The 14,581-nt window shown below is 39.7% G+C and overlaps 4 protein-coding genes across 4 annotated transcripts; 2 read left to right on the forward strand and 2 right to left on the reverse strand.

Annotated features, from left to right (window-relative positions):
- Nucleotides 1-13: 13 nt before the first annotated feature.
- mrpl40 (mitochondrial ribosomal protein L40) lies at nucleotides 14-2,421 on the reverse strand. The gene is made up of 5 exons (XM_084551661.1): nucleotides 2,235-2,421; nucleotides 1,972-2,055; nucleotides 1,145-1,300; nucleotides 601-682; nucleotides 14-485 (listed from the first exon to the last, which is right to left on the reverse strand). Exons 1-5 carry the CDS (start codon nucleotides 2,294-2,296, stop codon nucleotides 258-260), a joined length of 612 nt encoding a protein of 203 aa, XP_084407787.1. The 5' UTR covers nucleotides 2,297-2,421; the 3' UTR covers nucleotides 14-257.
- A 221-nt stretch (nucleotides 2,422-2,642) lies between these two features.
- Nucleotides 2,643-6,911, forward strand: acaa2 (acetyl-CoA acyltransferase 2). The gene is made up of 10 exons (XM_084550828.1): nucleotides 2,643-2,773; nucleotides 3,899-4,065; nucleotides 4,181-4,309; nucleotides 4,445-4,561; nucleotides 4,679-4,826; nucleotides 5,057-5,232; nucleotides 5,520-5,649; nucleotides 5,745-5,815; nucleotides 6,137-6,291; nucleotides 6,379-6,911. The coding sequence occupies exons 1-10, from the start codon at nucleotides 2,758-2,760 to the stop codon at nucleotides 6,458-6,460; spliced, it is 1,191 nt and encodes a 396-aa protein (XP_084406954.1). The 5' UTR covers nucleotides 2,643-2,757; the 3' UTR covers nucleotides 6,461-6,911.
- Nucleotides 6,912-8,205: 1,294 nt separating this feature from the next.
- rpl6 (ribosomal protein L6) lies at nucleotides 8,206-10,600 on the forward strand. Its single transcript, XM_084552069.1, has 6 exons — nucleotides 8,206-8,376; nucleotides 8,460-8,558; nucleotides 8,805-8,948; nucleotides 9,951-9,999; nucleotides 10,132-10,316; nucleotides 10,417-10,600. Exons 1-6 carry the CDS (start codon nucleotides 8,230-8,232, stop codon nucleotides 10,567-10,569), a joined length of 777 nt encoding a protein of 258 aa, XP_084408195.1. The 5' UTR covers nucleotides 8,206-8,229; the 3' UTR covers nucleotides 10,570-10,600.
- Nucleotides 10,601-10,726: 126 nt separating this feature from the next.
- dynll1 (dynein, light chain, LC8-type 1) lies at nucleotides 10,727-12,742 on the reverse strand. Its single transcript, XM_084552071.1, has 3 exons — nucleotides 12,666-12,742; nucleotides 11,833-11,971; nucleotides 10,727-11,108 (listed from the first exon to the last, which is right to left on the reverse strand). The coding sequence occupies exons 2-3, from the start codon at nucleotides 11,962-11,964 to the stop codon at nucleotides 10,971-10,973; spliced, it is 270 nt and encodes an 89-aa protein (XP_084408197.1). The 5' UTR covers nucleotides 11,965-11,971; nucleotides 12,666-12,742; the 3' UTR covers nucleotides 10,727-10,970.
- Nucleotides 12,743-14,581: the final 1,839 nt, after the last annotated feature.

A 14,581-nucleotide genomic window follows, 5' to 3' on the forward strand; every position in this document is an offset into this window, starting at 1 on the left:
AAAAAACAAAACATTTTTATTTTCAGTTTTCATTATTTTATACAGAGGTGTGAATGTGGAAAACAATTTAATACATGGTTTGTGTGACTATTAGGACTGAGAAGACTGTAAGCCACATACAACGGATGTCAATTCAGGTAAAACGAAGTCCTTTACACCTCCACTTCCTGGCCATTTATGGTTGTATCTTGGCTGACTGAATTACGCACAAACAAGACACACATAAAGAGGCAGCACCCACTGCTGTTCCCTGTCCATCACTGTGTGTAGACTTTGGTGATGTCGTTGTATTTCCCATCAGGAGCTTCGTACGTGGGCATTGGTGGTGTGTAGGTAGGACCATCATGAATGAAGGGAAAGAGACGTGGGTCTGGCTCCAGCGCTGCCTGGTACAGCTCCTTAGACTCTAACTTCAGCTCCTCTAACGCCTCCCTCTGTGCCTCCAAAGCGAGTTCAACGGCCTCCATTTCAAGCATGTGCTGCTTCTGCAAGAACACAGACAAATACTGTCCACTAACTGTCTATAATGGGGAGCAGAGGGCAGATGCAACACACTCTATAAAAGCATTTGTGATGGGGGTGTGATAAGTAAGTGCTGACCTGTTTGTATCGAGACCACTCCTTAAGTAGCAGGGCTCGACCCTCACTTTGTTCAAAGGACAGTCTTGGAGCTGTGCGTTCCCTTTGTGAGAGAATAACACCAATTTATAGCACTTCAAAGCCAGTGAAGAAAAGACTAATGTACAGCAAGTAAAGGATAAATAACACATAACAGCATGTCTGTACATAGTTAAATGAAAAAAATGAAACTTGATTTAACTATTTGCTTTTTCCTCAGTCTGGATTCCCAAGAAATTGATTAAACACAACTGATTAAAACCTTTTTCATGAGAGTTTTGAGATGTCAGGATTGGGTTTCAGTCTTTAGGCCCTCTGTTGGCTGTTCAACACAACGTTGTACATCTACATATTTCTCTTTTCCTTCATCCATCTTACAGGCAGTAGTTTCTGTCTAGTGTCATCCTCTATTTTACTTATAGTCAACTACTCCTTAAAATGACAACCCAGGCAGCATTTTTAATAGCTTAAAACGCACTGATGACTTACAAGTGACATTCATGGACAACAGTAGAATGAGCTGTACCTCGTTTCGTCCAAGCATTTGGTCGGAGTGATGAAGTCCTCTATCGGTATGAGCTCAGGTGCAACCTTCTCCAGCTTCTTCAGCTTCTTTCTCAGACGCTCTCTCAACATCTGCTCTCTTCTTGGGTCCACTTTCTTCTTCTTCTTCGGCTCCGCTCTTAGGTAACACAAATAACAACTCTATGTGGGCACATTCAGTCACAACATATGTTTTGAAACAAATGTTGACTTGAAATTGTGTATAATCTTGGATTTTGATTATTATAATGATCTAAATCTTGACTTAAATCATACGTATATAATTTTACAACTCTACAGTTATATTTGACAGTAGCAGTTTATTAATTTGTTCTCTAAACTAAGTCCCTCAAGTTGCCTTAAAAGTAGATTTTCAACCTCTGTGACTTAATCAGTATCCTCAGTGTTTGGATTTGTTTATTGCCAAGAATACACCTTGGCCATATAAACAGGACCAAAAACCATCATACCCATGGTGGATTATGTTTTCAGCAAACAATAGTAATGTTTGCTTTATTGATATTGAGTTCTCACTTTCTCTCTTAGATAATCAGTTCTTCCGGTCATTTGGCATTGTCAGTCTCAACTCCTCTAATGTGTTCAGAAGGTTTTGAGGACTTTGGTCAAACAAAAACAGCAATATCAGAAACCACCTTGAAGTCTGCAAAGGGACTTGATGGATTGTTGAAAAAAATAAAGTAATGCAACCGCAGTTTTAATAGATAACAATAAAGTTAGTGCAACATATGCAAAAGTAACAAGTAGGGATAGTCATGTAGAAACAGCTCTGTAATCCAGTGTGGCTCATACCTCAGTGGAGCTGATGTCTTCAGTGTCATAACTGGTGCAAACCAAGGACTCTGTATAGCATGGTGATGTTCTCCCAAAAGGAAACTGACAAACAACAAACGCAATACAGATCAAAATATGCCACCAACTGTACCCATCTGTGGATACAGGCAGTATTTATCATAAACAATTCAATCTGCAGCGTTTCTCTGGCGAATAACCTTAGCTAAGTTAGCTTCAGGTAGCAAAGCACAGATAGTTCAAGTCGTACAACCAACACTAACCTCGACGGGGCGGTCTGTCGGGATAAAATCCGGCACAGGCAGCGCGAAATAACCAAAGACATGTTCCTACTGTATGTTGTTTTACTTTGAACTCATAATCGGTTCAGGAATAACTGAAATGTTCACATGTCGTTCTTCATGTCCCCTTGCCTCTGAGGCGGAACAGACGTGTCGCGGGAAGATGACGTTTCAAACAAGCGCTCTCAAGCTTTAGCAGACACAGTTTCGATTATTTAAAATATTATATAAAAAAATTATTAAAACCAGCTAACTTTTGGAAGTTTTGTTACTATAGTCCATAATAAAATACTTCGATTAATAAATAATGTTTTTACTGTTTAATTATGTTTCTGTTACCAATTTATATGTATTTTGTTTTGTCGAATCTGCTGGAGCGAGTAAAACGTTAGCTATCTGTGTTATTTAGGCGAAAGGTCGCAGGAGTCCGGGTTTTATACGGTGCAACTGCAAGATATCGGTCAAAAGTTTGATTCTGGCACAGGCGGCTTGTTGATCCTGCATCATGGCACTTCTCCGAGGTAAATAAACAGGTTTCACTTAAACTTTAAGCCACAAACCAGATGGTTTCGCTGGCGGACTGTGGCCGTTCTGCTTTGTAGTCTGTAAGGGTAATTTTAGTGCTAACTTTTTCCTAATTGTGCTGCAGTGTAGAATTATCATTGACCTACAATGAAAGGCATCTTATTTTCTTATAAACATAAATGTCAGAAGAGTTCAAAACCTTTCCTTGACGTAACGTTTCTGAAATGTAGGCGAAAGGTGACAAGGTAGTGTCAAAATGATAACACCTGCTCGTCGTTCCCTTTCCTTGGGAATCATATAAAATTATTTGTTATATGTTTTATCAGGACATTAAACAACCACTAGGACTGCAACTGTCACTTTTGTTTGAGGAAAAAACTGTATGTTTGCAGTTCTCTCGTAAAAGTCAGGAGGACAGAGAATTTGAACACAAAAGGCAAATTTGAAAAGATTAAACCCTTTCTATAATTTGTATTATTAAATGGATACTTAAACAACGCATATTATCATAATAGAAAAAAATCTCTGATGATTAATTAAACTGTTTCATGTAAATGTCTTTATTGTTTTTTCTCATTGTTTTAAAAAGTAATTTGTTGTAAAAACAGATCAATGGAAAGAATTAAATGAAGAAACTTGGATACAGTTTGATTATCTCTTCTCCTTCCACACCTAGAGAGTAGAGTCTGAAAAAATAGGCCATATTACGTAACCCTTGGCTCACTAGCACAAGTCAGGTGTTATATCAATGTTTACTAAAACCAAAGTGAAAGCCTAGTGTGGTGAAAATGCAATGGCAGATCTAAGCATCCTGCGTTTCCTGACACGTGTCAGAGGTCAGTCAATAGTTGAGCATCTGATTGGAATTTCAGGATGGAGAACATATCTGTAACTTGGGTTTTATAAAACTCACTCATTCTAAATGCTCAGAAAATCTGCACCTTTTAAGATCAGTTCTTGACATCTGTAGATGAGCTAAAGTTAATAAGCTCACCTGTCTGAACTAATGTGTTCAACTACATTGTGTGTATTCATGAGACTTGTGTTTAAATGCATTCTGTTTTTTTTTTGTGTGTGTGTGTGTGCAGTTTTTCCAAAATAATGCTCCTTTTCGTCTACAGGCGTATTTATTGTCGGTGCCAAGCGCACTCCATTCGGTACCTATGGTGGTGTGCTGAAGGATCACAGTGCCACGGACTTGGCTGAGCATGCAGCCAAGGCTGCCCTCGCTGCAGGGGGTGTGGCCCCCGAGCTTGTAAACAGTGTCATCATGGGAAATGTCATGCAGGTATTTAAACAGACTCGCAATAAAATAAAATCAAAGAGTATTAGGAGAATAATTTTGTTCTGACTGGTGTTTTCCTGACATTTTCACTTCGCTTTATGCTCCCCACTAATCTCAGAGCTCAGCCGATGCACCCTATATTGCTCGTCATGTGGGTCTCAGGTGTGGTGTTCCCATCCCTGTGCCTGCTCTCACTGTGAACCGACTGTGTGGGTCTGGTTTCCAATCCATCATCAATGGTGCTCAAGTAAGTCCTCCACCAAGACCAATTAAACATTCTGGCAGGAATATAAATTTATAATAAAGCATATTATTGCTTATCTTATCTTATCTTATCTTATCTCATCTTACTCCAAACCAATAGCCTGTTGTGTGTTTGTAGGAGATTTGTCTCAAGGAGTCAGAGATTGTCCTGTGTGGAGGTTCAGAGAGTATGAGCCAAGCCCCCTACGCTGTTCGCAACGTACGATTTGGAACAAAGTTTGGATTCGATCTAAAGGTTGTTTTTTTTTAGTTGATGCATGTGCATGGAGCCATGTTATATACATAAATACAAACACATTATTAATCTAATTAAGCTTTGACAAAAACATGAAACTGGTCATCTGCCTGACAGCTAGAGGACACTTTGTGGGCGGGTCTGACTGATCTCCACATCAAAATCCCAATGGGCATCACAGCAGAAAACCTGGCAGAGAAATTCCAGATCACACGAGAAGACTGTGACAACTACGCTTACCAGACGCAACAGAAGTGGAAGGCAGGTAAGATGGCAGCTTTTGGTATCTTGTTATGGTCTGCTATTCTATTTCAAAGATTTTTTATATTGTTAGGCATTTGGGTGGATGGCAAAAGAAGAATTTCATTGTACATGACAATAAACTCTGAATCTTGAATCTTGAAATATGTTGGTTTTCAGAAGAAAAGCTGGTAATTCACCAGGAAAAAAAAGTTGCTGCTCTTAATAGCTCTATTTATTCATTTCTGTTTACAGCTCATGAGGCTGGTCACTACACAGCAGAAATTGCTCCCGTTGATGTGAAAGCTAAGAAAGGCAAGGTGCCCATGGCTCAAGATGAGCACCCTCGGCCCCAGACCACACTGGAACAGATGGCCAAACTGGCTCCTGTCTTCAAGAAGGGAGGGACCGTAACTGCTGCTAACGCTTCAGTGAGTTTATGATGCCTGCTCTAAAGGATCTGAGTAAATCCCAACCTCAAATAAGGAGTCTGCATCTCTTTAGACAATAACACAATTTCTAAATCTTCTCTTCTGAATGTTTAGTTGCCTTAACCTGTAAAGCTTGAAGTATCGATAGAGGCTGTTGTTGTTTCTTGTGGTGATGTCATTTAACTGTCCGCTATTTTGAGTTAAAATAAAATACAGTTTAATATAAATACCACGCAACTATTCCATTGTGAGAAATGACTAAATCTACCTCTCTTCTTAATCTCCAGGGTGTGTCTGACGGTGCCGCCGCCGTGGTGATCGCAAGTGAGGAAGCTCTTAAAGAACACAAGCTCACTCCTCTGGCCAGAATCGTGGCCTATCACGTGTCAGGCTGTGACCCGAGCATTATGGGAATTGGTGGGTGACACCAACTGTTGTGGACATGAATCCTTGGAATTTAAAAGGGATGAGTGGTTAAATAAATTTCTTCCGGTTTTCTTTAATCATCTTAGGCCCTGTTCCGGCCATCACAGAAGCTCTGAAGAAAGCAGGTTTGACTCTCAACGACATGGATCTCGTGGAGGTTTGTTACCAGTGAAAACGGTCTTTCATCAGGAAATTATTTAAATGAAATCATACGACACGTTTTTGTTAGACTTCTGAAACTGGCTTGCCCTCAGTAGACAAGGATTTTATTTAATTGGACTGGACAAACATATCGGAAAGAGCTTGTTTAGCCTTAATTTATCAGATCATTGTGTTTTGTTTTAGTTTTTTTTTTAAGTTTCAAATCATAATCCATCTTTTAACTAGTAACTGTGACTGTTGGATAAATGTTCTACTGTGTTTTGATCTAACAAGGAGGTGAATACTCACCCCTGTCGACGTCTGTTGGTTTGCACAGGTGAATGAGGCCTTTGCCCCTCAGTACCTTTCCGTTGCAAAGTCTCTTGGATTGGACCCAGAAAAAAGCAACGTTAATGGTGGAGCTATTGCAATTGGACATCCTCTCGGAGCCTCTGGAGCGCGTATCACTGGTCACCTGGTGCATGAGCTCAGGTAGGCTAGACATTGTTATAACATTATTGATGTAAATATATGTGTGCACAGTAGGTAACTCTGGTGATTAAACTTTATTTCTGACAGGCGACGAGGAGGAAAGTACGCCGTTGGGTCTGCCTGTATTGGCGGTGGTCAGGGTATCGCCATCATCCTCCAAAAGTGCTGAACGAAGAACCTGCTGAATCAGAAGAATTGCTGTAGAACAAATTCCTGCACACACACACCGTCCACTCACACAAAAGAAAATATAATTCTTTGCTAGGTTCACACAGTGATGTTCTGTTGACTTGAGGCACAGATGCAAATTTTTTTTCCAAAAAATCAAATTACACTCAGTGCTTTCATACAATAATGTATAGTAATGGTTTCAGTTGAGTGTTGCCTTGGAGGCTCAGAGTTTACACTGACATACGCCTCTATGATCGCTGGATCAAGGTACAAAAGTCTGTTTATGTATGTGCCTAATACAGTGTTAGGTCATGTTAACCCGTGTTGGATATTTGCCTTAAAATGCTCTCTATCACTCCATGATGTCAGTGTAATGTTTCCTGAAAATGTGACTCTAACAACGAGTGATTTTGTACTTCTATCTCAAAAAATCGCAAATAAAATCTTCCCAAAAAAAAAAAAAAATGATGCTGTGTTTTCTTGATCAAGCCCTCTACAACAGCTAATGTGTTTTTTCTAGTTCAGCAGAGAATAGAGATTTAGCAAAAAGTCTCTGCTAGCTCTTTTTTTAGGTCTATGGGAATTTTTAATTCTAATAAATGAATATTCATTTGATTATAATTAACTGTTCTCTTCCCAGTTCTCTCTCTCTTTTTTTATTATCAAAAACTAAGTTAGTAAAGAGAACATTATTTTTGTTCAGAAATCTGGTAACAAAATCAAGAAAGAAGGATCACTGAATGTTGTACTTAATGTCTACAGTGATATTTGCATTTTAATGAATATATTTGCATATATTTTATATATATAATATTTTAATAGAGATTCAAAGTTGTTGTTATTCTTGAATATATTTCTCAAAAGACAAACGAGTCCTTAAAATCCATGAAATGTAGGTTTGATTTTCATTTTACTGGGAGAATTTAAAATTGCGGACTACAAAAGCCACCACGTCCGCCGAACACGACGCAACGACGTCAACGTCATTACCCAGCGTCCTTATAAACGTCACATGCCCGGATGTCGGTCTTTTTTTCATAGCAAAGGTAAGACTGCCTTGCTTTCGTGTGTCTGTAGGAATATAAATCTGTTTTCATCTGCGTTACAGAACAAAAACTACACTATTCATTTATCATCAGGCGAATCCACTTATCATGACGATACATTAGGCATCATTATTACAATGATTTAGCCGTGATGTTTTATAATAATGAACAGTTTTGTGTATGTGCTGTTGTAGGCCGCCGGCTAGCGTTCTAGCACTGCGTAGCGTTAGCTATGCTGCTAGTAGAAACGTGTTGTCCTTTATTAGTCTTACATGTTGCTTATTCATATAGTCTCACAAACACGTAATTAGGTTTCCCGATAAAAATGAAATTATGGCTTTTTGAGAAATAGACGACTAGCTCGGGGAGCGACTCCGCTGTGCTATGTTGCTAACTGTTAGCCAACGTTACTTGTCATGCTGCTTCTTCATTGGTGGTGGTACTGTTAGCTAAATGCATTTAACATGAAATTCTAATGCGACAGTATTTCTCTGCTGCTTACCTGTACGCCATGTAGGTGGGCTAACACCTCTTGAAGGCTAAAGGTGTCAGTCATTTAGAATTAAGTGCACTATTCAGTCATATTACTGTACTGCAGTAGTGTCAATAAGTCTGGGCTTCATTATGAATACACCATTCTGTAATGTTTGTGCTATTGCTTACATCATTACAGTTGTTATATTGATAAAACTAATATTCTGTTTTCTTCGTTTGGTGTCAGATGGCAGAGGGAGACAAAAAATCTGCCAAGAAGAAGCACGGGAGCCGGAACCCGGCTCTGGCCCGGGGAATCGGCCGGTACTCCCGTTCCGCTATGTACGCCCGTAGGGCCATGTACAAGAGGAAGACCAAGACCACTGAGACCAAGGTGAGGGCAGTTCACACCTTCCAAAACGAATGAATGACGACAAGATGGTGTCATTTTGTTCTGATGACTTACATTTGTTTCAGGTGGAGAAGAAGATTAAGGTGAAGCCCCAGGCCACCGTTGTCAAGACTGTCGGAGGGGACAAGAATGGAGGCACTCGTGTTGTCAAGCTGCGCAAGATGGTGAGTTGTGTGTGAATAGTTGATTCAGAAATATTTGCTGAATCTGAAGGGAAATGACTTGCACATAAAATACTGAACCCAAATAGTATGCAATGTTTGTAACTTCAGAGTGCTGTTCACTCCACAATACTTTTCATGTTGTCTTGAGCAGTGCTGCCATAACAAGTAATGGATCTCTTTTGATTGTGATCATCTCAACCCGGAAACTAGAATTAAAATCTATATGTATTTGTCCTGTTCTCGTAGCCCCGTTACTACCCCACAGAGGATGTTCCCCGTAAACTGAGGAGCCACGGGAAGAAACCCTTCTGTCAGCATAAGAGGAAGCTGCGTTCCACCATCACACCAGGAACTGTCCTCATTCTGCTCACTGGTCGCCACCGTGGAAAGGTGAGAACCGTTTCTGTCACAGGCCTTAATGATGATCTGAATATTCCTGTGAATGAGCAGAAGTGATGGACGTAAAACTCAGCCTGGACGTCCAGTGTGTTGTGTATTTAAGTAAAGATGTAGAAGTGATATTGGTTCACTGTAGGTGGCAGCGATTGGTAGGCTTCTAAAATCTTCCATAAAAGTCTTTATAGAACTAAACTCCTTCGTTTTCTGATCCACAAATATGGTGCACAACTTGCTTGACTGATGCCAGATTTGAAAGGTCTTATCACAAAGGAAAAGGATTCTGTGAAGGTTTTCTATTGTGTTTTCATGTGCTGGAACACCACTTAAACAGTCTGCATCCACTAAAAATGAAAGGATTGTGGTAGCCTGTCATGGTCGGCAGCTGGTCATCATAGCATAATGATTTCACTTTCCTAGTTACTGGCATTATTATTGATTGTAAACAAGATTTCTTAAGAATTCTAGAAAAGCTGTTCTTGGAGTAAGACTCATGGAACAAATAATATCCAGCGATATCCTGCTATTAAATGTGTAGTCCATGTTAAAAATGTTGTGTAATGTTGGTTTCACAAGCTAGCTGGGCACAACTATATTCTCACACCTTCACTCCACAGACATTGTTCCCCTCCTACTCTCAAATGCCACATGGGCAAGTTATGGAAGCAAGTGTGCCCACACAGTTTGAGTTGACCTAAATAGTGTTTCAGCTAGGGAACTGAAAGGCAGAAAGCAGTCTTGATAATTAGGAGTGCACATATTTGTTTCTGTGGACTAAATTGCTGGGCATGAAGGTATATAGCATTTATTATGGTGTTTTATCGAAATGGCACAGGAGTTTTCTTTGCCGACTACCTGAATTAAATGCTTACACGGTCCTCTTTGTGTATGACGTCAGGCTACATGCATGTAGTGGTGGATGCAATAACTTTGAGTCTTTTTTTAAAACTCATCCATTAGCTTCTTGAAATGACTTTATTTTTCTTCTCCTTAAAGCGTGTGGTTTTCCTGAAGCAGCTCTCAAGTGGTCTCCTGCTCGTCACTGGTAAGCATGTTTTATTGGAAAAGATGTCCTGTTCTTAATATTGATGCACATTACAAAATCTGTTCTCAGTCAGTTGCACTGTAAAGATGTTGTGCATCTTTATACCTTAACATTTCTGTCTTTGTACCTTAGGTCCTCTTGCCTTGAACAGAGTCCCTCTGCGCAGGGCCCACCAGAAGTTTGTCATTGCCACCAACACCAAAATTGACATCTCTAGCATGAAGATCCCCAAAACCATCAATGACGCCTACTTCAAGAAGAAGAAGCTGAGGAGGCCCCGCCACCAAGAAGGAGAGATCTTTGATACTGAGAAAGAGGTAACTTGGAGACTGCCTCAAATTAGTTTCATGCTTTTTTTTCCTTTGAGACAAGATAACAATTGCTGATTCACTTTTTCTTTGTCCCCCCCACCTGCAGAAGTACCAGCTGACAGAGCAGAGGAAAGAGGATCAGAAGGCAGTTGATGGTCAGCTTCTGCCCCTCATCAAGAAAGTACCTCAGATGAAGGGTTACCTGCACTCTTCCTTCTGCCTGTCTAATGGTGTATTCCCACACAAGCTGGTTTTCTAAATCTGTTGTAATAAAGAGTACCACCATCTAATACCATGTTTCACTCATTTGTAATATTATAACTTGGATAACCATTCAGCCATTCCAGATGAGCTCTTTATGACCAGAGAGTCCATAATTTTCCTGGTTTAACATGACAAAGTAACCACAGCAGCCATTGGAGCAAGACAGCTTCATAGCTATGCTTTATTTAATAAAAAAAAAAAAGTAACAGACAAAAATAAATACAGGTATTTCATCTCTTTAACATGGCCACATTTTGTTTTATCCTGAAAAACAAAGTAGAAAGCAGCACGTTTAAAAAATAGGCAGCGGCCTCTCGCCAAGGAATGATTAGTGCCCTTTGTAGAGTCAGTCAGTACTGTATGTGTAGTCAGCTGGTATTGAGAAAAGTCCTTCCTTCAGCCAGATTTGAACAGCAGAATGGCCACCTGACCCAAGTAGAAGTAAATGAAATGCTTGGTCTCGTGAGTCACGTAGCTGCCGAAGTTCCTCCCAACGATGCAGTGCCAGGTTGGGTTGTATTTCTTGTCAAACTCCTGTAGGGAAAAAAGACAAGTGTTTAACAAACATGTGGATTAACATGGAGGTGTGAAGAAATGAGGAATATGATGCATGATGATCAAGAGTTGACAGGTGATCTGCCATTACTCATCAGAATATTAATTTGTCACCCTTCCATAACACAATATCGTCAAAGTATTCTTAAGTAGAAATTTAAAGTTTCAAGTTTGTCTTCATTGCCACATTTTAGGCGTTGGAGCAGATTGATTTATCGTGATAGGACAAGTAGGATAAAACAGCAAATATCCAAACAGCTGCTTTACAGTGAAGTATGTGGCTTCTGGAGGACAGTCATTTCTGGGAACATGTTTCCTCAGGAAGAGTGGAAACAATTACAAACACCAGGCTGGGCGTGTAACATGAATGATGCACAGGGTGGTGTACAAAAAAAAATCAGCTTAACATCACAGCCACATAACTGTGGGAAAACTAAATCCTGCTTCCATGTCAGTAAACTGAAGTTATCTGTGCAGCCTACAATATGTCGACACATATTTATGGACCTAACTGAATACACGTGTCTTACGAGTGTATGTGTAATGTTATTAAGTACTTTAATTGATTCCTGGTAAGTACTTGTTGTTAGTCTAACTAAATGTGCAACCCAAACCTCAGTTACATCACTGCAAAAAATCATTTAACGGGCAGTTTGAATCTGTGCAGGCTACAATACGAGGGATGTGTCAGCAGAGTTTTTACCTTTTTGATGTACGCAGCGATGTCTTTCTCGATGTTGTACTTCTCCAGGGCTTGCGTGGCACACTCCACGGCGTCCTGCTGCATGTCCTCCGACATGTCGGCATTTTTGATCACTGCTTTTCTGTCAGACATGGTTGCCCTGGGAAACCGAAACACAGCGGAGAGTTCATCATCTTCATCACAGGCGCATTGGCTCACACACAATCTAACTGACCATAGAGTCTAACGGTTCTGAATAAAGACCATAAAGACAGTAAAGGGGAAAAAAACAAAACAAAAAAACGCCAAAATAGTGGTGATGCTGTCATTACATAACACATGATACAGAATATAGCCATTTCTACAAGTGTTGCATAACAACTTCCAACAGCGGCAGGCTGCTGGATGCGCGCTCTGCGTAGTTTCCATGGATACGCTAGACATGTCGAGATGATGGTCTCAAATAATCAGAGGTTTCAACAAGGATCCCGTGAAATCAAGGCTCCAAAATCAAAAAAAAAAAACACACAGCTGCAACTACCAAACATTAGAAAGCGGCGAGTAAAAAAACGTGTCTTTTTCCCGCCCCAGCGTGTAAGATACCAAAATAAATACTCTAATAATACAACGTTTAAAGAAGTAAGGTGTCACAGAAAGATGGGTTAGCTTAGCAGCACCTGGACACATGCACACTCAGCGATGAAGAGCTGTTGATTAGCTAAACAACTAGCTGCTCATTCATTCCAAAAATTATAAAATGCCTCCAAACAGTAAGTCAGCGTGCTGTCGTTTCAATCGTATTTAAACGGAGAATAAACTGCTACAATTTTCTGCATACGAAATTGTTAGTTTACCTTCCAGTCTTCCGTACACACTTTCACTAGTTTTAAAGAAACGACTCCGACTGAATTGACAACTCCTGCAAAGTGGTTGACATTAGAGTGCTGTGGGTGTGTTACGGTTGCAGACTGCTGCCTCGATGTGTTCCGATTGGCTGATATTAATTCACGAAGCGCCATCATTGGTTGTGGCAGCCATATCGTCCGGGAGTTTCTACTAGCATTTTATTTCAACCCATCATACCTTGCGACAGCGTCGTTGTCGGGGCAACATCTGTAAATAACTTGCTCACTAAGTGACATAAACGTTTATATACAATAATTTAAGCTTATTTGATTTTTTTTTCTTGTACACTTTCAAACCAACACATGTTTTTTTTTTGTTTTTGACGATTTTTAAAAATATAAAAGACGAAACAAATAATGATGACGTGTTAGCATATTTAAAAAAAAGAATAAATGTTAACTTTTCTATTTTTATCACGTTGAAAGCATAAATTCATATATATATATTTTTTATGATGGAATAAAGCAATTACCAAACAAAGACTACGGACATTATATTAAAAATATGGTATACTGTAATATTTAGATGCCTTTTGAGTCAGGAGAGAAGAAAGATGTGATCGGAACATCTTTGTTGTATGCAGAAAATAAATTCAGTCCCATAAAACTTGAAAGAGTAAGTAATGTGATTCTTAAAAGGTGTCTGACAATATTGGCAGCATACTACATCCCCAAAAAGGTATACCTCACTAGAAAACTGTTCATGTGAATACAAAAGGACTAAAATACCTTTTTTTTCCCAAATCATTCCACAGGTACACGCTCAAAGACAGACAGAAAAACAGATTTCCTTTTTTTTTTTTTAATCTGCAACTATGCATGTACAAAAACTGACATCCTGATCCTAATATTAAAAAAAATGTCCCCCTAACTGTAATCCTTCTGACACTGCACAATGGATTACCCTTTTTATTCCTTTCTTTTTACAAATTAGTTTCTTTAACCAGGAAGTGAGCCCATTAATCCCAAATAGTAAGCATCATTGTTGTCAAAGATGTCTCTCTCATGATCCACCAGCAGAGGCTTTCCTGCCACACTCACACTCACATCTGCAGAAGAAAATTAAACTGAAAGGTGAAGATTGTACAGCTGGAATAGAGTTCACCAAGTTCATGTTAAAAACAATTTGAGTTATAACTGAGACTCACTAGTGACCCCGAGTGGTCGTGTGTTGTACTCCTTTAGAGTGAAGCGCTTCTCTATTTTTATATAGGATGTCACTTCCAGTTTGATTCAGAACTCCACAGTGATAGTGGTCCTTGGGAATCAGCTTCAGGAAAAGGGGAAACGACAGTGAGAGCACAGGAAAAAACAAACAAACTGCTGACTGGAAAATAAATGAAAAGAGAAGGATGGCTATTTCGTCTCAGTGGGACAGAGAAATATACTGGGTTGTGTTTGGTAATGCTGAAAATAGAGGCAACGTTTTAAATGAAAGAGTATAATTTAATCCCATAAAACACAGTCATTATCCTGACAGAGAATATTGTTTCAACGCCACAAACAAAAGCTTGATGCCTAAATGGAAATGTTAAGAGCAATATCAATAGGTATGTGGAGGTATTCTTCTTCATCTGCTATTGTAGTTGACGCACTCCTGAGAAAAACAAGACCCAGCACAGCACATCGTGACCAGAGTCATGCGCTACATGGGGTGCTTGTACTAATTGTGTTACCAACCACAACATCGTTCAAGGCCCACTAAAACCAACATCTCTGCATGATGTTCCACATAACACGCATCGACCTCGAGGAGAAGCTGACAAGGCCCCGTCAACCTATTTCACACATTCACTGAGACATCGGCTTCCAGAAAAATGATCGCCTGACTCACTGCTCCCAGCTGACAGAGCAGAGGAAGGAGA

This window comes from Chelon labrosus (genome assembly GCF_963514085.1).
Source record: "Chelon labrosus genome assembly, chromosome: 9".
Classification (NCBI taxonomy): domain Eukaryota; kingdom Metazoa; phylum Chordata; class Actinopteri; order Mugiliformes; family Mugilidae; genus Chelon; species Chelon labrosus.